The sequence below is a fragment of the Myxocyprinus asiaticus genome, chromosome 4 (assembly GCF_019703515.2).
Source record: "Myxocyprinus asiaticus isolate MX2 ecotype Aquarium Trade chromosome 4, UBuf_Myxa_2, whole genome shotgun sequence".
Classification (NCBI taxonomy): domain Eukaryota; kingdom Metazoa; phylum Chordata; class Actinopteri; order Cypriniformes; family Catostomidae; genus Myxocyprinus; species Myxocyprinus asiaticus.
Genome location: NC_059347.1, coordinates 45543371 through 45566617, shown reverse-complemented (window position 1 = coordinate 45566617; position 23247 = coordinate 45543371). Strand labels below are relative to the sequence as shown.

At 39.2% G+C, this 23247-nt stretch overlaps 1 protein-coding gene across 2 annotated transcripts in view; it reads right to left on the bottom strand.

The window, feature by feature from the left end:
* The window catches only part of LOC127439580 (MAP7 domain-containing protein 2-like), a 50816-nt gene extending 30315 nt beyond the window's left edge, over positions 1–20501 (bottom strand). The window contains exons 1-7 of one of the 2 annotated variants that reach the window (XM_051695757.1): positions 20100–20501; positions 11723–11839; positions 10839–10946; positions 10651–10728; positions 10217–10380; positions 7523–7622; positions 983–1078 (exon numbers count right to left, since the gene is read on the bottom strand). In XM_051695757.1, coding sequence (XP_051551717.1) covers positions 983–1078; positions 7523–7622; positions 10217–10380; positions 10651–10728; positions 10839–10946; positions 11723–11839; positions 20100–20142 — 706 coding nt within the window. In that variant the 5' untranslated portion in view covers positions 20143–20501. The remainder of the gene's footprint in view (positions 1–982; positions 1079–7522; positions 7623–10216; positions 10381–10650; positions 10729–10838; positions 10947–11722; positions 11840–20099) is intronic. The other variant, XM_051695759.1, reaches the window with a different exon arrangement.
* Between the last annotated feature and the right edge of the window lie 2746 nt (positions 20502–23247).

Here is a 23247-nt window from a genome sequence, read left to right as displayed (position 1 = left end):
TAGTTAAAGGGATAGTTCACCCAAAAATGAAAATTTTCTCATCATTTACTCACCCTCATGCCATCCCAGATGTGAATGACTTTATTTCTACTGCAGAACACAACTGAAGATTTTTAGAAGAATATCTCTGCTCTGTAGGTCCATACAATGCAAGTGAATGGTGATCAGACCATTGTAGCTCCAAAAATCACATAAAGGAAACATAAAAGTAATCCATATGGTTAAATCCAGATCTTCTGAAGCGATATGATAGGTGTTGGTGAGAAAAGTCCTTTCTTTACTCTAAATCTCCACTTTCACTTTCAGATGTGAAAGTGACACTATACAGGCACCACATGTGACTTTCAGATGTAAAAGTGAAAGTGGAGATTTAGAGTAAAAAAGGACTTAAATATTGATCTGTTTCTTACCCACAACTATCGTAGCTTCTGAATATATGGATTTAACCACAGGAGTCTTATAGATTACTTTTGTTTCCTAAATGTGATATTTGGAGCAACAAAGGTCTGATCACCATTCACTTGCACTGAATGGAGATACAGAGCAGAGATATTCTTCTAAAAATCTTCAATTGTGTTCAGCAGAAGAAAGAAAGTCATACATATCTGGGATGGCATGAGGGTGAGAAAATGATGAGAGAATTTTCAGTTTTGGGTGAACTATCCCTTTAAGAAACCTAGTAGGGATACCAGCATCCAAACCACAACTTATGCTGGTCTTTTCAAAAGGCATTTAGAATTTTTGGACAGTCTATTTTCTGAGACCAAAATGTTGCTGGATTACATTTAGATATGCAAGAAAAGCTTTTAGTAATATGCTAACACACTATCCACCTTTAGCAAAGTACCCAAGCAGGAACCGGGGAAGGAGAGCAGCCTGGTTTAAAGTTTTAAGGAATGGAAACAAAGACTGGAGAAATGGTGTGTCAGTCCAAGGGGACAGGAGGGAAGAGGTGGTGAGAGAAGGCAGCTAGGGTTCATACCGTTGCCTGATTCGATGGCAGCAGGAGAGGGGGCAGCGAGGTCATGGGAGAGGGCAGAGGCAGCAGAGAGAGGAGGCGGGGCATTCTCCCAGTCACCTGGGCGACAGGGTCAGGGCAGAGCACAGCAGAAAGAGCAGAGCATTATGGACAGACTGACCTCTCTCAGGTGAAGTGTACATGGTACGTGTTCGGGGTGGTGTATGTAACAAAGCACGCACACTTGAACACTTCCACCATATTCTTGAAAAGCTTGGCAGCCAGACAATATGAGCAGGGCTGAAGAGTTAGGCTGATCTGACTTCAAACACACTCAAATTCCTTAATTTACTCATATAAACACACAATGCAATTAATAATAAAAATAGAATAAAAATAAATCAGAACACACTTTCATGGTCAAGCCTTAAAATTGTTTTCTCAATAACCAGTTCACACACAATATCAGAAGAACTCTTCATGAGTTGTATTTAACATCTGAAACAATATCACAAGTGTCAAAAACACCATTAAATCTAAAAGTGGGAGTTGACTGTGTCCGAAAATAATATAATATCTTTATTTTGGATGCAAATAAATGGAACAACAAAAAAGTGAAAAAACAACATCCAGCTCCTTTTTATCTAAATTTTATTATCTACAATGATTTGGATGAATTAATATTAGACACATGTCATTTATTCCTTCTAACATTCTCCAGCTTCTTAAATCCAAAGGCCCCAATCAATAGACAATTTCTTAACTAATTAATCTCCTTGAATCTAATTCAAACCAATAGGTAGAGGCTCAGCAGAGAGAAAATGCTGATTCACCCATGCCAGCCTGTCCTTCCTCTCTGAGGAGCTGAATTATGATACCTGAGCAGTCGTAACACTGTGTCCTAAAGGCCAGTAGAAAATCATACCAGCGCAAGGACACTGCACTGCAGCAGCACACCAGCTTTACAAAAGCTTTTTAATATACTCTGCCTCAGTGTAACATTGTTTAATATACACTGTAAAGCTTTCAAACTGTAAAGACACATCCAACAGGAAGAAGAAAAAGCCCAGATGTCACATGGATCTCAATGATGTACTTTCAAATGCACATACTGTAAAGCCAGTAATCCTGCTGTCATGCACAAGTGTTTAATGACATATGAATGAGAAAGTACAGGCAAAGCATAATAAACCATCCATTCCTTTTATATCCACCTCTTCTCCTTTAAAGAGATTATTACGTTTGCATGCTATGTTTGCATTGCATTGCAACAAAGTCTCAAGGATAGGGATGGGTTTCGGAAAATGTGTTTCGTTGTACAATATGTAATGATACATGTCATGATTCATCACAATATTGCTTGTATTCTTCCATTCTCACTTTTTCCATCATTGCTTACACTCACCTCCCTGTTTCCAGGGATGGGCAGTATTTCAGATACATGTCTTTGAAATATGTATTTGAAAGACAAAATACTATTTTGTACTTTGTATTTTAAAGGCTTTGAAAAAAAAATCAGAGATATACATACACAGATGCCTCATTTGGCTGGTTCGGATACATCAACGGGATGCGGAACTGGTTTTTTCCTTCCCACACCCGCCCGCTCCCGCAAGTTTCTATCCCGCACCCGAACACTCCCCCTGAATTTTACTCCATGTTCACCCACTCTCTGCCCGGAGTATTTTTCTTCCTGACTGCTCCTATTCCCACAACCCCATATCTGTTTTCCACATAGGGTAAAAGCCATACAAATAGATAACAAGTGTACACAAATAACATTTTATTTTTCTGTTATTGTTATTATCAGATGATGCGTGACAAGATGCCCATCTGACTTGGCTGAGGTTGGTTTCTTAACACTTAAACACAGTTTCACATTCTCTAATGATGCAGTGTGTCCACGCTTTTCCTTTGCCATTCTTCTAAAGCTCCATTGACTATAGCCTGCTCTAAATATTGGATAATTTAATGCATGTGTTGTGTGCACATTTTAATGCTAGATTTTCGGATTATTGTTATCAAAAAGAAATTAATTGTAAAATATTTTTTTTTTTTTTTTTTTGCATTCATAAATTAATCAAATAAGAATAGATATACACATCTGATTTTTTAGGCTCGTCTCTAACCGCCCGCTCCCGCACACAACTCATGGACATACCTTCTGCTACCGCCTTCAACACGGAATTTTAATTCCGCACCGCAAGAAATCTGATCAGGTCCCATGGGTCCTGCAGGAGTTCCGTGGGAATGCAGATGTCTATTGTGTGTCAACAGTGAGGAAATCAAAACTAGTCAGCAGACAGCTAGCGGGCTAGTCTAACTATCATTAGTGAGTTCACTAGAAATCGTTAGCTAGACCACTAGCTAGCAAGCTAAAATGGAACATCATTCAGATTTGCCTTCAGTTAACATGAAGGAAAAGAAGAGCACTAGCAAGGGGAAAATAGCGTTAGCACTAGCACTGGACATTAGAGCTAGCTAGTCAGTCTTGCTAGCTAATCGGTTGTTGGTGTTAGCAACTGCTTGTGTATTTACTAGCTAATTAGTCATGTGTAAAGAATGACTCCATGCTAGATAGCAAGAAAAGTACCCACTGTTTTACACTAGGGATGGGCGATACCACTTATTTTCTTTTTGATCCAATACCAAGTACTTTTAGGCCAGTATTGCCGATATCAATAAATTAATAAATTGTAAAATAAATTGATTTTTTACAAATTCTTTGGATAAAATTAGTAACTGAAATTATTACTTACATTTTTATATGTATTTATAGGCCTAAGCAGAAAATCATTAGGCTGCTTTGTTTACCCTTTAAAAATTAGTAAGTATAAACCACATCAAAAAAATCACAAAATTAACCATAGATATTATTATATGGTTACTATTACTAAAACCAAGTTACAATATGGATACTACAGTAATGCTGTAGTAAAACCATGGTTAATTGTATCAAAACTTTGGTTACTGCCAAAAAAACAAAACAAACATGGTTACTACAGTCGTGGTTACTAGTTATGGTTAATAAAATATTACTACAGTAAATCCATGGTAAGTTTTCATAAGGGTATCATTTATTAACAAGGATTACGATCATTATCAATGTTTTAACAACTCTGAATTTAAATAAGCCTGAAAAATTGTCACACAAGCCCATTATAATACATATCATGTCTAGGTTTGTCGTTACTTAGTGTGAATAACTCCAGATGCTGTTTTTCTGTCATTACCTCAGGAAAACACTGCTCCCTCTTTGAACGAGCACTATGACTGAAAAGGTGAGCGCTGTCTGTGACTGCTGGTGTATTTTAGCATTTCTGTGCGTCAAGATGAGCAGAAGTAAAAATAGTTCCGGTGCCATGCAACAATTCGCACATATAATTCTTTTTTTCCACTTCCAAGCTTATGAGATACATTAATATTCATGTTATCTAAATAATAAGATCACTAGTTAAAAAAAAAATCTGAATCCATATTTTTATGTGAGGATATTCTTGATACCACATCAGTATCGGAAGTATCGATACTTTAGTATCGATCCGCCCGTCCCTATTTTACATTTGATTTATTTAATATGGTTCTGCACAAGTTATAGAAGGCTGCAGTGTAACCTGGACAGAAATAGAGATAGTATAGTATACAAATGGCTGCTATTTGGCATTTGGCATTTTGGCAAGTTTGTAATCATGTACCTGTTTATATATACAGTGCATCCGGAAAGTATTCACAGCGTTTCACTTTTTCCACATTTTGTTATGTTACAGCCTTATTCCAAAATGGATTAAATTAATTATTTTCCTCAAAATTCTACAAAAAAAATACCCCATAATGACAACGTGAAAGAAGTTTGTTTGAAATCTTTGCAAATTTATTAAAAATAAAAAACGAAAAAAAATCACATGTACATAAGTATTCACAGCCTTTACCATGACACTCAAAATTGAGCTCAGGTGCATCCTGTTTCCACTGATCATCCTTGAGATGTTTCTACAACTTGACTGGAGTCCACCTGTGGTAAATTCAGTTGATTGGACATGATTTGAAAAGGCACACACCTGTCTATATAAGATCCCACAGTTAACAGTGCATGTCAGAGCACAAACCAAGCCATGAAGTCCAAGGAATTGTCTGTAGACCTCCGAAACAGGATTGTATCAAGGCACAGATCTGGGGAAGGGTACAGAAAAATGTCTGCAGCATTGAAGGTCCCAATGAGCACAGTGGCCTCCATCATCCGTAAATGGAAGAAGTTTGGAACCACCAGGACTCTTCCTAGAGCTGGCCGCCCAGCCAAACTGAGCGATCGGGGGAGAAGGGCCTTAGTCAGGGAGGTGACCAAGAACCCGATGGGAGACTAGTCAGGATCGAGGGAAAGATGAATGCAGCAATGTACAGAGACATCCTTGATGAAAACCTGCTCCAGAGCGCTCTGGACCACAGACTGGGGTGAAGGTTCATCTTCCAACAGGACAACGACCCTAAGCACACAGCCAAGATAACAAAGGAGTGGCTACGGGACAACTCTGTGAATGTCCTTGAGTGGCCCAGCCAGATCCCAGACTTGAACCCGATTGAACATCTCTGGAGAGATCTGAAAATGGCTGTGCACCGACGCTCCCCATCCAACCTGATGGAGCTTGAGAGATCCTGCAAAGAAGAATGGGAGAAACTGCCCAAAAATAGGTGTGCCAAGCTTGTAGCATCATACTCAAAAATATTTGAGGCTGTCATTGGTGCCAAAGGTGCTTCAACAAAGTATTGAGTAAAGGCTGTGAATACTTATGTACATGTGATTTTTTTTTTATTTCTTTTTTTATTTTTTATTTTTTTATTTCTTTTATTTTTTTTAATAAATTTGCAAAGATTTCAAACAAACTTCTTTCACGTTGTCATTATGGGGTATTTTTTTTGTAGAATTTTGAGGAAAATAATGAATTTAATCCATTTTGGAATAAGGCTGTAGCATAACAAAATGTGGAAAAAGTGAAACGCTGTGAATACTTTCCGGATGCACTGTAATTGTCTTTAATTGATTGCCTTACATTACCTAACTTTTACAAAAAAGTACTGTGGCAGTGCCATGGTACAGTGATGGCATCAGATGGTACTTTGATACAAACCATTACCATAGTTTATATCAGGTGCTATGTCCAAAAACATGGTAACATATACCTTGTCCAAAAAACCATGGCATATTTACAGCAACTATTGAACCTTTCATATGACTGCGATGCAAAACATTCTGTTATAAGCAGGGTTGGGAGGGTTACTTTTGGAATGTATTCCACTACAGAATACATGCTGTAAAATGTAAGTTGTAACGTATTTCGTTAGATTACTCAAGGTCAGTAACATTCTAAATACTTTGGATTACTTCAGCATTGGTAGATTTTTTTCACTTGTTTTGACTATAAAAACTCTGCCAGTACAGTAAGACAAAATACACATGTTAAAAATACATTCTCTGAAAAACCTAAATATCTTATGCAGTGTTGTTTCTAAAACAAAATATATATAATTGATCTTGTTTTAAGGATTTTTAGATATTTTTACAGGAAAACAATACAAAAATTATTACCAAGAATATGATTTTTGCCCTAATATCAAAGGTCTTACTAGAAAAAAAGAAATTATGATCTAATGTGAATTTTCTTGATAAAATATGATCGTGCCTGGTAACGTGCATGTAAAATGGCTAGAAATAGCATTTTAGCTTTATTTCTATTTCGTCTGCTCCAAACTTACTTCAAACTTACTTCTCTGTCTGCTCGTATGAATGTAACACATCATAAGAAAGTGTTTCACCGCTGTTCAAATGCACTTTTGATCGCATCATTTATATGGATAAATGTTTTCCATCTGAAAGGACTAAATATTAAATGAAACAAATGGCAATAAAATGCAAAGTAATCTCTTCAGTAATCAAAACACTTTTTGAATGTAACTGTATTCTAATTACCAATGATTTAAATTGTAACTGTAGTGGAATACAGTTACTTATATTTTGTATTTTAATTACGTAATCCCGTTACATGTATTCTGTTACTCCCCAACCCTGGTTATATTATATAAATAAATAAGACCTCAGCACTAGGCCTGCTTATTATTTTGATAATTTTCCATAAATGTCAATTCTTTGAATTATAGTACATATTTTTGACATATTTTGACTGTAATTCCACCAAATTCTGTTGCATTGAAAGAAAATGTATTGGATTTTGGAAGTACATGAACACAACATATATGTTGCGTTGCAACTTACTTTTTGGTACCATGAAAGGGTCATTGTGAGACTTTGATGTGACTCTTTGCATTCAGAATAGGTCCAGATAGATTTCAGCCTAATAGTGATATTTTATTGAATGGCCAATTTTACATGTATTTTGTGTATTTTCAAGAAACAAAATATTTTTTTCCACACAGTATTTAGTATTTTATTTTGATACATTTAAACTGAGGTATTTTGTATTTTTATTTAAAATACATTTTCTTGTATCTGTGCCCATCACTACCCGTTTCTCTTTTTCACTGTCCATTGTAACGGGTGTGCATTACACTCACCTTGATTGGGGCCATTGGGACCCCAGGCCCAGCGTCTATTCCTGTTCTCCAGCTGCAGGCTCCGCTCCAGTGACCTTTTCATAAGAGCCTCCAGACGCTCCTGTGTGTGCCATTCCAGCACAAAAGCACCAAACACATACTTCAACTACAGCCATTTACACCAACAACATCAGCATACCACTGAAAAGACTCTTCACACCTTTCCATGAGGCCTGTTGGAGCAGGTTTGTCAGAGAGAGTTTAGCAGAGACGGACCAGTGATATTAAAAGGGAAGTCCTGACTTACAGGTAAAAAAGCCAATCACCTTTTAAATACAGATATTGCCTGTCAGTCATCTCAAGAAAGTGCATGCACATTAGCTGAAATAGCCTGAAAAATAGTGTTTTTTAGCATGAGCTGAGCTAGAGAAGCACAATTTATGATACCAGTGTTGTCAGATTTTACTGCTGATTTTAAATTTGTTATTTGATCGTAATCTTGACCAACCATTCTGCAGATTTTAGTCTTTCCCAATTCAAGTAGATAGGAGCTGTACTTTAATGCTGCTTGTTTACATTGAAAATAGCTTCCCAGCCTGCCTGGGAGCATTCCAAAGATGGCGGCCGAGTGGACAGACTTACCCTGAAAGGGACTTCGGGTATTGTGCTGAAACCAGAATGATCTTTAAATATTAACTTCATCTTCTACATTACCTATAATACCCATTACAATACTATGACCTCATGAGCATAATTAGTATATACTGAACATATAGCAACCTAGTTAGACTATGATCATGTTAACACAGACTTGCTTGTAATGGAGCAAGAAATGTAAATACCAAATCGTAGGTTTCCCACAAAACTCGATGTCCCAAAGTACCCCAATTCACCCAAATAATTCCATCCTTAAATCTCAAAATACTGCACTGAATATCTTTTCCTGATCTCTTGTCAGCTTTCCATGGTTAGCACTAACCCATTCCTTATCTGTCCCAGAGACATCAGCATTATGAGGCTACAACTGAGTCCTCAAAGACATGGTATTTCAGACTGCAGATTTCAGCCTTATCTTATTAACTGTTCTCTTTGTGTGTTGCTCTGCTTTGCTTCTATAAAAATTGTTCCAGCTCCAACTGTTGGGTTCAGTATCACCACCTCTTTCTGCCACCTTGGTTCTCTTTCTATATTTGCCCACTCCTTTTCAGCCTTTCCAAAATGAACATAGCTGTGAAAGCTGACTGCGTAGCAGATGATGACCATGTATGAGAAGAAGAGTGAAACCACTGCACAGCAAAAGAGAAGGATTACAATAAAGTCTCTTGGCTGATCTGGACAAATCCCCCCTGATTGGAGACGTATCAGAGGCCATGACACCCAGTACAAACACACAAACTCATAACAGATAAATTAGTTTGTATAAGAAGAGTGTCTGCCTTGTGGGTGGGTGATAATACATGGCCAGGCAGGAATTAAATGCCATAGATACAGTGCAATTCCTAAAAATGCGATTTCACCCAACACAAGAAATCGTGATTATTTTCCCGCTTAGAAATCAGATGTGCCATATGAAATTATGCACACGGTCCTATATTTTGTTTCTTGAATGTCCTACACCTCTTGTAGATGAACCACAAGGGATGATTGAAATTGATGGCTTGATTGAATGAACATTTAATTGTGTTCTGAGATCCGACATATCAGTGCAGTTTGAGAAGATTGTGTTTTAAAGGTCATAGGAAGAACAGCTTGATCACATTGTGTCCTTTTCAAACTATAAGTAAAACATTGCCTGAGAAGAACTGATATGAGAGGCATGGTAACAGACAGCCAGAGTCTCAAAAACAGATCAGAAGCAAAGAAATTTCATAAAATTGTAGTTTAGGCAATGAGGGGATATGCGTAGTGAACGACACAACAAAGTTGAGAAACGTTTAACTTGAGGCAAATGACGAGTGACATTTGGGAACGACTACCAATGGGAGAGAAGGCAGTAGGGTTGCCACCCATCCCGTAAAATACGGGATCGTCCCGTTTTTAAAGATGAAAAGTCGCGTATTTGTCCCGTAATTTAAGCTGGTCAGATGGTGTCATGGCGAAATCATTCAAGATCGTTCATTTAACCTTGATATTAGCTGTACATTTTGCCTAAGTGCGGGTAAGGGATCATCTAAAACGTCCTAATACTGTCGCAGGTGTGATAAAGGACCGTCTGAAAAGTCCACACAAGTGACAACTGTGCCAGCAGCAGAGCGACATCGGTAGGAAAAACTACTAGCGACTGCATAGTACAGAGACTGGCGACACCAAGCGGCAATGTCATTGGCAGTGTGAACAGGGCTTAAGACTGTGTGTGTCTATGTGTGTGTGTGTGGGGGGGGGATTCTCAACATATGGCTCAAATGTGAAGATTAAACTTGATGACAGACACATCTGTTCTACTGCGCTGCATAAGACATACACAAATATAACCCAAAACCAACTCATAATATCCTCTTTCTAAGAGTCTACGTCAGATAAGACATGACTTGGTGTGGGAGCTTAATAACACCACCATTATTTCCACAAGATACAAAAACTTACCAAATCCCAATACTAGACCCTGAACTGCATGATTTTCTGTCTATAATACAGTATTTGGACTTTCATCATGCCTTGTTTGGACATTGACTGTAAGAGCCCAATAGCAGGTGTATATGAGTGTAGATCTCTGACCTTCTCCTCCTCTAGTTGCTGTCTCCTCTTCTCCTCCACCGCTGCTCTGCGAAACTCCTCCTTCTGTCTCTGTTCCTCCAATCGCTTCCATCGCTCTTCTACCGTCTTCTCATACTGCAGCTGTGCCCGCCTCTCCTTCTCCTTTATAGCTTGCTCCCGTGCAGCTGAGAGAGAGAGAATTTATTGACTTGATTTTGGCTTATTATCAAACAATACCATCGAACTCAGGACTTGTCATTATTACTATTGATAGCAAATGACTGCAGCGGTAAGGCTTTGGGTTATAAAGTCCTCCTGTGCATGAATCAGGATTTGCTGACTTGAGAACAGTTTTATTTAATATACCATTGGTTGCTCCACACAAGAAGCCCCAAGTCTACAAGGAAGCATTCACAAGCTTCTACCAAGACATTATAATGAACAGACATGCTCACCCAAACTCTTCTCCCTCTCTTCGCGTCTCTCTTTGGCAAGCCTCATCCTATCATCCGTCTTCAAATAGCCTTCCACATCTTGGAAAAAGAGACAACACAATGCAAAATGGGTAGTTTTAAAAAGCTGATGAATAATCAGATGAAATGGAAGGTGTCCACTCAACACCAATAGAAAAGGTGAGACTTACATTGTTTACCTGCATTTGCATTGGTATTGGCCAGATGGCGAGAAGGTGAAGCATGCCCATTGGTCTGAGGTTTCTTTTCTGTGATAGTGGGTGGGTTCATTGCATCAGCTTTCGAGTATGACAAGAAAAAAGGCAGATTTTTATGTTCCAGTTAAATGTAAGATTCAGTTATCAGTAACCATCTTTTATTTATAACATTTTTCAACAAAATGAGTATCTTTTATATATATATATATATATATATATATCATTATTTAAAAAAAAAAAGCCTTTTCTGGCTTTATTAGTGAGTGGACAGTGGAGAATCAACAGGGGAGAAGAGTGGGAATGGGACTGAGCCAGGACTTGTACTCAGGTCACCCGTGATGCATCAGTATTATATGTCATGAGCGCAGCCCGCTAGGCTATGGCTCAGACCCAAAATGAGTATCTTAAAAGAATAGCGTAATAAATATACATATATATTATATATATAATATAAATTTACAGTATATATAATAAAATAATAGAAAAAACATTTAAAATTTGGAGTTACAATGAGATTAAACCACAAATAGGAAGGTTTGCTTACTTGCTATACATATGTTGCCTATTAGTTATTAAATGTGAAGTGTGTAATGTATACCATACAGAATTAAAAATAAAATAAAATAGTCCCGCTTAAAACTCACACGACTGGCTGAGGCAGATGTTTACATGTTGCACCACTCAAACAAACCAAGCAGTGTTTTGAAAACGAATGGCAAACTTATACTTGTCTCTGCACATTAACTTGGTATAAAAGAAAGTATTTAAACATATAAAATAAAAATAAAAACATATCACATTTATACTTATTTCATTTAACCTTTAAATTTATTGAACTAAGTGGAGGAGGGGCTTACCGGTACTTTGTTTCATAGAAGGGCTGTCAAGGTTGGTTTTCTGGTAAGTTGGCGAGGTGTGACCATTGCTCTGAGGTCTCTTTTCTGGAGTTAAAGGTGATGTCATTACTTTAGCAGCTGTTTGAGAGAAAAAAGAAAGCAACAACAATGCTTCAATTTCACAAATTTGGGTGAGACAGAAAGCATCCATGTTGAAAAGACCTTGACATACATGGCCTTGTTAAAAAAATTAAATAAAATTGTGTTACAGAGATGCATGTAAGAATAGAGAGTGAGAGAGATCAAACAAATCACAGCTTTACGATGAAATAAAATGAGGTAAAGACACAATCTGTTCTGTGCTGTGTCGTGTCTACCGTAGGACTAGGAAGAGTCCATTGATTTATTCTGAACTGGATTATAAACCTGCTGCTATAATCTGGCCTAGTTACTTCTGCTTCACCTATGCCCAAACTCCACCTTCAATCGCAATCAATCATTTCACTGCAGACATGAACACACATTCACGTATAGTGTCAAACATTACATCATTTATCCAGAGGTGTATTTATAGAAGCACCCACGTGAACATACAAATTATAGAACCAAATGATCAATATACTGTACAGTATATATAGTTTTGTACAGAACAAAATAGCTTTTCGTGAGTTAAAGAGTACAGTGGGCTCTAAAAAATTGTTTCAATACCAAGAGGGTTATTGAATTACATTTTTTATTTACTTTTCCTATATTCTGGTTGGCAGAGCATTGAAAAAAAGCATTGTGTTAGTGTCATTTCCTTTTTAGTTCTTAGTCTTCTTTCTGCTAAATAGCTGTTCCCTATCTGTCACTCACTCGACATTGTGTCAACGTAGTGACACTAGGGGTCACTCTTGGGAGCCCGAAACACCTCTGGTCTTTGAAAAAAGGCCAATGGGAATTGGCGAGTGGTATTTGCATACCACTCCCCTGAACATACAGGTATAAAAGGAGCTGGTATGCAACCACTCATTCAGATTTTCTCTTCGGAGCCGAACGGTCGATGCTCACTGAGCTGAATTCCCACGGCTGTACATTCAACTCTGCTGGATCTGATGGCGCATTTTTAGCGGCTTCTCCCCCTCTGCACTGGTGTACTGCAGAGAATGCCCCTGGGCGCTTCGGCAGAAATAAAAGAGTATATTCTAAAAAAGAGTATATTTCTCTAAAAGAGCGGCACACACGGAACGTCTTTTTAAAGATGCCCTTCCGTTTGTGTGTTATTCCTTGTTGTGGTCGTTATCTCTCGCCTTCTGACGGTCACGATCGCTGTCTTTTGTGTCTGGGTGCTACCCACGCAGAGACATCGTTCGTGGGTGGGTCATGTCCTCATTGCGAGAATATGACCATGGCAACGTTGCGGTCGCGGCTTGCCTTTGTAAGAAAGCAAGCCACCCCAGCAGCTCCCCACCTCGGTCCTTCTACCTACGGGTATGAGGCCAGCGCAGTTAGCACTGGGGGCGATTTGGGGACCTCAATGGGACCACCTCCACCGGGTATCCCCCCACGGACCTCCCATTCCCCAGCACGCTCGTCTACCCCGATCGGGCTTCCGGTTGTGTTCGCCAGCTCGTCTCAGGGTGAGTTCGACCTCTTGTTCGGAGCCCTCTTGCTCGTCCAGTCGGACGCGGAAGCCTCAGCTGGGCTTCCCCCCTCATGTACAGTCGCCCAGTCACAGGCTGACGTGGAGATGACGGACATGCTTTCCCTGGCAGCCGTGAGTGTCGGGCTAGAGTGAAACCCTCCGCTCTCCCCTGAACCCTCGCGGCTCGATGATTGGTTCCTGGGCCCGCGGCGCCGCTCACAGTCACACCCCGCCCCAGTTCCTTTCTTCCCGGAAGTGCACGAGGAGCTGACAAGGTCGTGGGAGGCACCTTTTACTGCCCGGTCCCGATCTTTCAGCTCCCCCGCCCTCACTACCCTCGATGGTGGGGTGGCCAAGGGGTATTCGGTGATCCCCCGGTGGATAAGGTGCTCGCGGTGCACCTATGCCAGCAGAGCGTCACCACCTGGCGTGGGCGCCCGAAGCTCCCGTCCAGGGCCTGTAGGTTTACGTCGTCCCTGACAGCCATGGCCTACGATGCCGCTGGACAAGCCACCAATGCCCTGCACGCCATGGCTCTCCTGCAAGTCCACTAAGCCAGGGCGCTAAAGGAACTGCACGAGGGTAGTTCCGCCCCGGAATTGATGCAGGAACTGCACTTGGTGACCAACCTCGCCCTCCGGGCGACAAAGGTCAAGGCGCGGTCTCTCGGGAGGGCGATGTCCACCTTGGTGGTCCAGGAGTGCCACCTTTGGCTCAACCTGGTCGAGATGGGAGAGGCCGACAAGGCACGGTTCCTTGACGCCCCCATTTCCCAGGTTGGCCTGTTCGGCGACACCGTCAAGGACTTTGCCCAGCAGTTCTCGGTGGTGAAGCAGCAGACAGAAGCTATCCAACACATCCTGCCCTGGCGCGGCTCAAGATCCCGGCAACATACCAGCGTGCGTGCGTGTGTGTGTGTCATCAATTCATGCATTATTTCGGCCAATGCTGTGGCTTTGTTGTGTAGTCATTGTCAAGTGTCAAACTTATTTCTATATTATGACAAAGCTAATATATGGCTTTTATTGACGTAATATTTTAGTTTATCTTCTATTTATTTTATACAGTTAAGATACAGTTGTCATAATGGTCAAGTTACAATATGCCCCTCACCTGTTATAATGTGTCCTGCCTATGGGGCATGTGGTAACATTTAAATTTCCTTTATTTCAGGGAGATGGCAAAGAAAGTATAAGCTGTATTCATGAAACAAGTCCACATATTTGTACCAGACATACAGTATCTCACAGAAGTGAGTACACCCCTCACATTTTAGTAAATATTTTATTATATCTTTTCATGTGACAACACTGAAGAAATGACACTTTGCTACAATGTAAAGTAGTGAGTGTACAGCTTGTATAACAGTGTAAATTTGCTGTCCCCTCAAAATAACTCAACACACAGCCATTAATGTCTAAACTGCTGGCAACAAAAGTGAGTACACCCCTAAGTGAAAATGTCCAAATTGGGCCCAAAGTGTCAATATTTTGTGTGGCCACCATTATTTTCCAGCACTGCCTTAACCCTCTTGGGCATGGAGTTCACCAGAGCTTCACAGGTTGCTACTGGAGTCCTCTTCCACTCCTCCATGATGACATCACGGAGCTGGTGGATGTTAGAGACCTTGCGCTCCTCCACCTTCCGTTTGAGGATGCCCCACAGATGCTCAATAGGGTTTAGGTCTGGAGACATGCTTGGCCAGTCCATCACCTTTACCCTCAGCTTCTTTAGCAAGGCAGTTGTCTTCTTGGAGGTGTGTTTGGGGTCGTTATCATGTTGGAATACTGCCCTGCGGCCCAGTCTCCAAAGGGAGGGGATCATGCTCTGCTTCAGTATGTCACAGTACATGTTGGCATTCATGGTTCCCTTAATGAACTATAGCTCCCCAGTGCCGGCAGCACTCATGCAGCCCCAGACCATGACACTCCCACCACCATGCTTGACTGTAGGCAAGACACACTTGTCTTTGTGCTCCTCACCTGGTTGCCACCACACACGCTTGACACCATCTGAACCAAATAAGTTTATCTTGGTCTCATCAGACCATAGGACATGGTTCCAGTAATCCATGTTCTTAGTCTGCTTGTCTTCAGCAAACTGTTTGCGGGCTTTAAAGTGCATCATCTTTAGAAGAGGCTTCCTTCTGGGACGACAGCCATGCAGACCAATTTGATGCAGTGTCGTGCGTATGGTCTGAGCACTGACAGGCTGACCCCCCACCCCTTCAACCTCTGCAGCAATGCTGGCAGCACTCTATTGGGTATTATATACACGTCTATTTCCCAAAGACAACCTCTGGATATGACGCTGAGCACGTGCACTCAACTTCTTTGGTCGACCATGGCGAGGCCTGTTCTGAGTGGAACCTGTCCTGTTAAACCGCTGTATGGTCTTGGCCACCGTGTTGCAGCTCAGTTTCAGGGTCTTGGCAATCTTTTTATAGCCTAGGCCATCTTTATGTAGAGCAACAATTCTTTTTTTCAGATCCTCAGAGAGTTCTTTGCCATGAGGTGCCATGTTGAACTTCCAGTGACCAGTATGAGAGAGTGAGAGCGATAACACCAAATTTAACACACCTGCTCCCCATTCACACCTGAGACCTTGTAACACTAACGAATCACATGACACCGGGGAGGAAAAATGGCTAATTGTGCCCAATTTGGACATTTTCACTTAGGGGTGTACTCACTTTTGTTGCCAGCAGTTTAGACATTAATGGCTGTGTGTTGAGTTATTTTGAGGGGACAGCAAATTTACACTGTTATACAAGCTGTACATTCACTACTTTACATTGTAGCAAAGTGTCATTCTTCAGTGTTGTCACATGAAAAGATATAATAAAATATTTACTAAAATGTGAGGGGTATACTCACTTCTGTGAGATACTGTATGTGAAATTAATGTGATAACAGAAAAATACTTTGAACTCCAAGTGCATTTACACAAACTTAAAAAAAACAAAAAGTGTTAGTTTGTGCCCCGCTCTTCCCTACATACTGTAAAAATTACAATATTCCATAGAATCTACCACGTGAATGCTTGATTAATTTCAGGCTTAAATGAACTAGAAATATTAGACAAATGATAATCGCACTGGACAGAACACACATCATTATCATGTATGTACAAAAGTGACATAAAACACACATTCTCATCTTGACAATTTACTTATCATACTGACTCTTCATTAAAAAGACAGACAAAGGCCTGTCTATGTGAAATCTTCTAAATACCTGTATGTAAGCATTGAATTGCCAAACAATCCCAACCAATGAAACTTTGGAAATCTTATAAATGAAACATAAAAACAACAATCCCAGAAGCCAATCAACAAATCAGCATATTCTGACATCATATAAATTTAGATTAATTAATTGTAAAATTGCAAATATAAAATAGATTACTAGATTTGCTAAATAAGGTGTCATCACAGTTTATGAATGTCACATGCAACTCTCGCAAGAAAATAGTAGAACCAACCAAATACATTTTAAAATAATTCATCTGAATCTGTACCCTGTTAAAACACTTTTTCTAAGATTTCATACTGATATTGATACTAAGTTTGGAGAAAGAGACTGTTGTTCACTTATTTTTTATCTGCGTTTATCATATAATTTTTTGAATCGACTTGGAAGACAAGTTTTTCAGACAAGATTTTGGGTATAAAAATTTATCTTTCTGAAAGATATTTTAATAGACAAGGATTACAACCAAATGTGGCCTTTCTTATTGAATTAATTATTTATAACATTCTGTCTGATTCTGGGAAAATACCATAAGCATAAACAAAAATGGGCTAAAGGAAAACCCAATTTTTTGTTTTTTAAAATAAGATATAAGATGTATAAGTGGGCACTTAGGGCCCCCAAGGGCTCAGCAAAGCAAGGTCATTTTTTTTTTTTTTTTACTATACCAAAAGCTGTGAATAAGACTAAAGTATACTTTTATTTTGACGTGAATGCTCAGCGTCTGTGTACAGTTGAACGTAAGCCAGTTAAAGTATCCTCCATTTAACTGTGCGCACATTCACAGGAGTTTGGTGCAAACATGCTACGACTGCTATGAGGCACTGCACTATTTCTCTTCAGGAGTTTAGATCCATAAATTTGTCTTTATAGTCCTTCAGACTCTCTTGACGTGCATTTCAACTGTTGTTGTTTTTACCTTTGTCTCCTGATGATTAGCAGCGGTTGCATCTTCTTCCAGCGCTTCTAAGTGACAACAACGGCTCAAATGTGAGTGTTGCCACCTTGTAGACACACTAATTTGTGCAAATAATTCCAGGCACATGCGCATTTTACGCGTTCATAGACCCACGGTTAGTAACATCGTGCTGCGTGCGTTAAATGCTTGCGCACTCTGCTGATGACGAGATTTGCGTCATGCGCCCTGTATGCAGAAACCCAGCGTTCTCGTCTGACCGAAGTATACAGTACTTTGGGGTTTAGGCATCTGTAATGGCTCAATTAGACAGGTAAAGGGGGCCCCCTTGTTGCCCGAGAGGGAAGGGAGATTGCGGGGACCTCTAAGTAGGATTTCACTTAGGGCCCCCATGTGCTCAGAAACGGCCCTGGATGGAACATTATATTAAGCTACTTCTTGGTTTGAAAAATAATAATGCAAAATGTACTAGGTCTCTATGTGAAGATTTTAAGTTATTTATGTGATTAACTCATACCTGTCTGTTTATGATTTAGTTTGTTTTTCAATCTGTTTATATATACTGTAGCCTATGTGTGTGTTATATATATATATATATATATATATATATATATATATATATATATATATATACTTTTAGTTAATTATATATTTAATATATTGATATGTAAGTGATCATTGTCATGTACAGTTGTGCTCAAAAGTTTGCATACCCTTGGAGAATTGGTAATATATGTACCATTTTTAAAGAAAACATGAGTGAGCAGGCAAAACACATTTATTTAATTTTTTATGGGATTCATATTCAACTGTAGGTTATAACAGAATGGCACAATCATAAAACAAAACATGGCAACAAAGAAAAAAATGAAATTACCCCTGTTCAAAAGTCTTGTCATCAATTTTCACGAGATTCCCCGTGCCTTTAGAGCTCACACCCCCCCAAAACATCAGTGAGCCACCACTATGCTTCACAGTGGGGATGGTATTCTTTTCACTATAGGCCTTGCTGACCCCTCTCCAAACATAGTGCTTATGGTTATGACTATAAAGCTCTATTTTGGTCTCGTCACTCCAAATTACAGTGTGCCAGAAGCTGTGAAGCATGTCAAGGTGTTGTCGGGCATATTGTAACCGGGCTTTTTTGTGGCATTGGCGCAGTAAAGGCTTCTTTCTGGCAACTCGACCATGCAGCTAATTTTTGTTCAAGTATCGTCGTATTGTGCTCCTTGAAACAACCAGACTGTCTTTTTCCAGAGCAGCCTGTATTTCTCTTGAGGTTACCTTTGGGTTTTTCTTTGTATCCCGAACAATTCTTCTGGCAGTTGTGGCTGAAATCTTTCTTGGTCTACCTGACCTTGGCTTGGTATCAAGAGATCCCCGAATTTTCCACTTCTTAATAAGTGACTGAACAGTACTGACTGGCATTTTCAAGGCTTTGGATATCTTTTTATATCCTTTTCCATCTTTATAAATTTCCATTACCTTGTTACGCAGGTCTTTTGACAGTTCTTTTCTGCTCCCCATGGCTCAGTATCTAGCCTGCTCAGTGCATCCACGTTTGGGTTATTTATGTTATCATTATGATTTAAAAAGGAGCCAAACAACTATGTGATAATAAATGGCTTCATATGATCACTATCCTTAAATAAATGACATATCATAAGACAAAGTCATATTTTCAAAATCAGTGCTAAAATTTCACAATTTCTGCCAGGGTATGCAAACTTTTGAGCACAACTGTAATTGGCCATAACAGTTTGTCAATAAAATATAAAAATAAAAACAGTCTAAGGTGCGATGTTTACTGAGGAGCTATTATGTATATTAAAAAAAATCACATTTCCTTATGTTATTAATAAATACACATTATCTCAAATTTGATACCATGGCACCTTAATGTATCAAAATGCCTTTGTGTTAGTAAAAAGGCAGCAAAGTCTTTGTTAAGAGAAAAAAGTAACAAGCAATTGGACAGGGACAATTCTGCAGATGACGCTACTGAACCTCCGGATGTATCTTGCTCTATCGATTTTCCATTAAATTAATTTGGCAAATGGACGTGGTTTAGCCTTAACCGCTTTAATCTCATCAGAGTTCTGACTGTATTGTATTGGGCGGTGTTCGACCGTCAACTTTCGAGAACCTGCCATCCATGATGACCGATGAAAATACAAAGTAGTACAGCAAAAATATACTTGCCCCATCTGATTACGCCAGACGTTAAGAGTAAACAAATAAAAGAAAAACCTGCAATTGTCAGCAACATACACTAAATAAGGCAAAGGTAATGAATGAAACAGCATCGAGACCCGTAATGATGTAAGAATAAACCTGGAGCTTTAGCGTTGTTTTTTTCTTGCCAGATCGGGCAGCAGCATTAAAGTTTTCACTGGGAAATTAGACTATGCATGTCAATCATGTTCTTCATCGGCACGGTTTATATGGTAAGTTGCTTGGTATCACGCTCCGTTTAACTACCCACTAAATTTTTGACAGTCATCATGCCGTCATGCTCATCCATTTCCTACCATAACGCCGCAGGTTTGTTTTTTGTTTTAAATATTAACGGAATGTTGCATGTTTGCCTTTGTGCAAGTCCCTCACCTGTCGTTGTATTGGTAGCATCATTGACAGCGTTCTCCGCCATCTTCGCGTTCCACCGGTGGCTCTACGACCCGCTCTGACAAGACGCAATGTCACGGACAGCGACGCAGCAGAAATGCTTCAAGCCAAGAGAAACAGCATAACTAGCTCCTTCCTGTACTGCCGCTGCGCTACCGGGACGCGATCGGCTTTCCACGATCTCAGCACAATGCGCTCTGTGGCGCTTTCGCAGATTGTTAGATCTGCACTGATGAATCGATTCAGAGGTTCTAAGATACACACAGCAGATGTGTTCGGTTTAGCTTGTCCAGTGTTCATTCAGAGTGGTAAAGAGAATATTCGCATCAAAGTAGAGAATAATGTTAAGCGCATGGGCTGTGAAAAGTCTTGTGCAGGACTAGAGATGCTGGACAGCGCAGCAGTGCTGAACCACTGGGTGACGTCATCCACAGCGGTGAAATGAGGTAAAATACACGCGGAGAACACAAACGGCCCACGAAGATAACATTGTTGAGTGCCCAATACTTACACATGAGGCACCGAGCAAAACTTGTCAAATGTCACTTTTAATATATTTAAGGCAAAGCAATTATTAAAAATATATAAATACAAATATTAAATAAAATAAAAATATTAAATCTTAATCTTTCCAGCAAATATAGAACATTCTCTTAACATCAGCGTATATGGTTCTAGTTAATTATTTATATATTTATTTATTTTCAGGACCAATTCCTAACGTTCTGGGAACGTTCTTTTTAGGTTCTATTTTTTTTATAACCATAAATTATCCTTCCCAGAATTTTCAGGGAGGATTCTGTGTAACAACCTAATAGAATGCAACAGTCAGGTTCCAGAAGTAGAAATCACATACATATTTTCCCATAGACCAATTGATTTTCAAAGATAAACCTTAAAAGGCAGATCTTCCATGAGCGCCGAGGTTTTTTTTTTTTATTGATGATATACTGTATGCTTCCGTTATAGAATCAGTCTGCGTTATTTCAACTTCATTGTTTAAAAATCGTGTTTGTTAGCGGAATTCCTGGTGAACAACTACATTACCCATAGTCCAGCGGAGAAAACCGTGGCCAACCGAGCCCGCAAAACAAGCCCAGGAGCGACCGCCCACTCCAGTGACGTTCAATGACGCAACCTAGTTGGTCTCCCTTCCCTTTATCATTGCATTTATCAGAATATTTTGCACTAAACGTAAAACTGTTTCTGTTAATCAATCAACCTTGTGGGGGGGGGGGGGGGGGGGGGGGTGGTCTATGTTATATTTAATGTAGTTTAGTTCATGTTTATTTCATTTTAGTGTCACATGTTTTACCTTGATGGTGTTTTTTGTTTGTGTGGGTAACACTGTGCACCACATGTTTATTGATTATTGCTTCTGGAAGGGCCACTCTAGATTAACTTCAAGTCAATAAGTGGCCTTCTGTTGTTTCTATGCTGTTTAACAACACATTTGAAAGTGAAAAGCAGATATTTATAGTAGCAAAAAGTTGCTATATTAAGTTTATATAATTTAATAATATAAACAGTACTGAACTAAAACATACAGGCACCAAAATGACATCCCAAGGCATGAAACATTGCCACTGTATTTTTTAAAGTGAATTTCTACAGCTGCCAGTATTTTACCGTAAATTTAACAGATTTTTATTTTTTTTACAGTGAACAAATATAGATGCCAATATTTAAGTATTTAGACATTTGGGTAGGTATAACTTAATTCTAATAATTCTTCTAAAGTAACAATTATTGTTAAAGAAATAATTGGCCTTCTTTATGTTTTGAGTTAAATGTGTAAAAACTGGGCAGTGTCTTGCAGAACTTAAAGGGGCCTTTCAGAAAACACACTGACTCTGCACGGTATGCTGAGAAAATGATTGGATGCAGTGCAACGTTAAGCTAAATAATTTTTTTATAAAAAACAATGAAAAAAAAAAATAGCACAGACTGACTTAAACTGTGTTTGGTGTGAAGGGCCTTTAACTACATGAAAATAAAAAATGCACACAAATAAATTTAAGGCTATTAAAAGGAGCAATCGCTTACAGTCTACTTTTACACCCAAACATCGAATCACAGGTACCTAGAAGGAAAGTTAGAGGTTGATGTTTACTCTCCCAGAGTATGAAGTAGTGAACGAATGGTTCCTCTGAGACTGTTCATGCGATACAGATGAAACCTGGCAGTCCGATACCGCCAGAGGCTGAGCAGGACTGGCAGTAATGAGTCCAAGGCAAATAGGTCAGAACGGCTTCTATTAAAAAGCAACTGGCATAGACAGGCAGGATACAACAATGGAAAATATAGTCTCCAGACAATACCCAATTATTTAAAGAAGGGAGTGACCAAACTACTTTTTCTAGACAAATGGTAAATTTTTCACAGATATCTCATGGCTAATGGTGATTTTTTTTTTTTTTTTTTTTTCAGACTTTGTAAACCCCAATGACAAACGTCTAGATGTTATATAAGATTGTGGCTGCCTTTGTTTGGGATCAACAAACAGAAAATCTCACACTGAGAGTTCGGCCACCTAGTGACCATCAGTTGTACTATATTTACTGCACACCAACTAAAAGCTGATAGAAAAAAAAAAAAAATAATAATAATAATAATATATACACTGGTGGCCAAAAGTTTGGAATAATGTACAGATTTTGCTGTTTTGGAAGGAAATTGGTACTTCAATTCACCAAAGTGGCATTCAACTGATCACAAAGTACAGACATTACTGATGTAAAAAACAGCACCATCACTATCTGAATTTTTTTTTTTTTTGTTTTTTGTATCAAATCTAGACAGGCCCCATTTCCAGCAGTCATCACTGCAACAACTTATCCTTGAGGAATCATGCTAAATTGCCAATTTGGTACTAGAAAATCACTTGCCATTATATCAAACACAGTTGAAAGCTATTTGGTTTGTTAAAGGAAGCTTAACATTGTCTTTGAGACTGGCATGTCTTAAGGTCAATATTAGGTCAAAAATGGCAAAAAAGAAACGGCCTTCTCCAGAAACTCGTCAGTCAATCATTGTTTTGAGGAATGAAGGCTGTACAATCCTTGAAATTGCCAAAAAACTGAAGATTTCATACAAAGGTGTACACTACAGTCTTCAAAGACAAAGGACA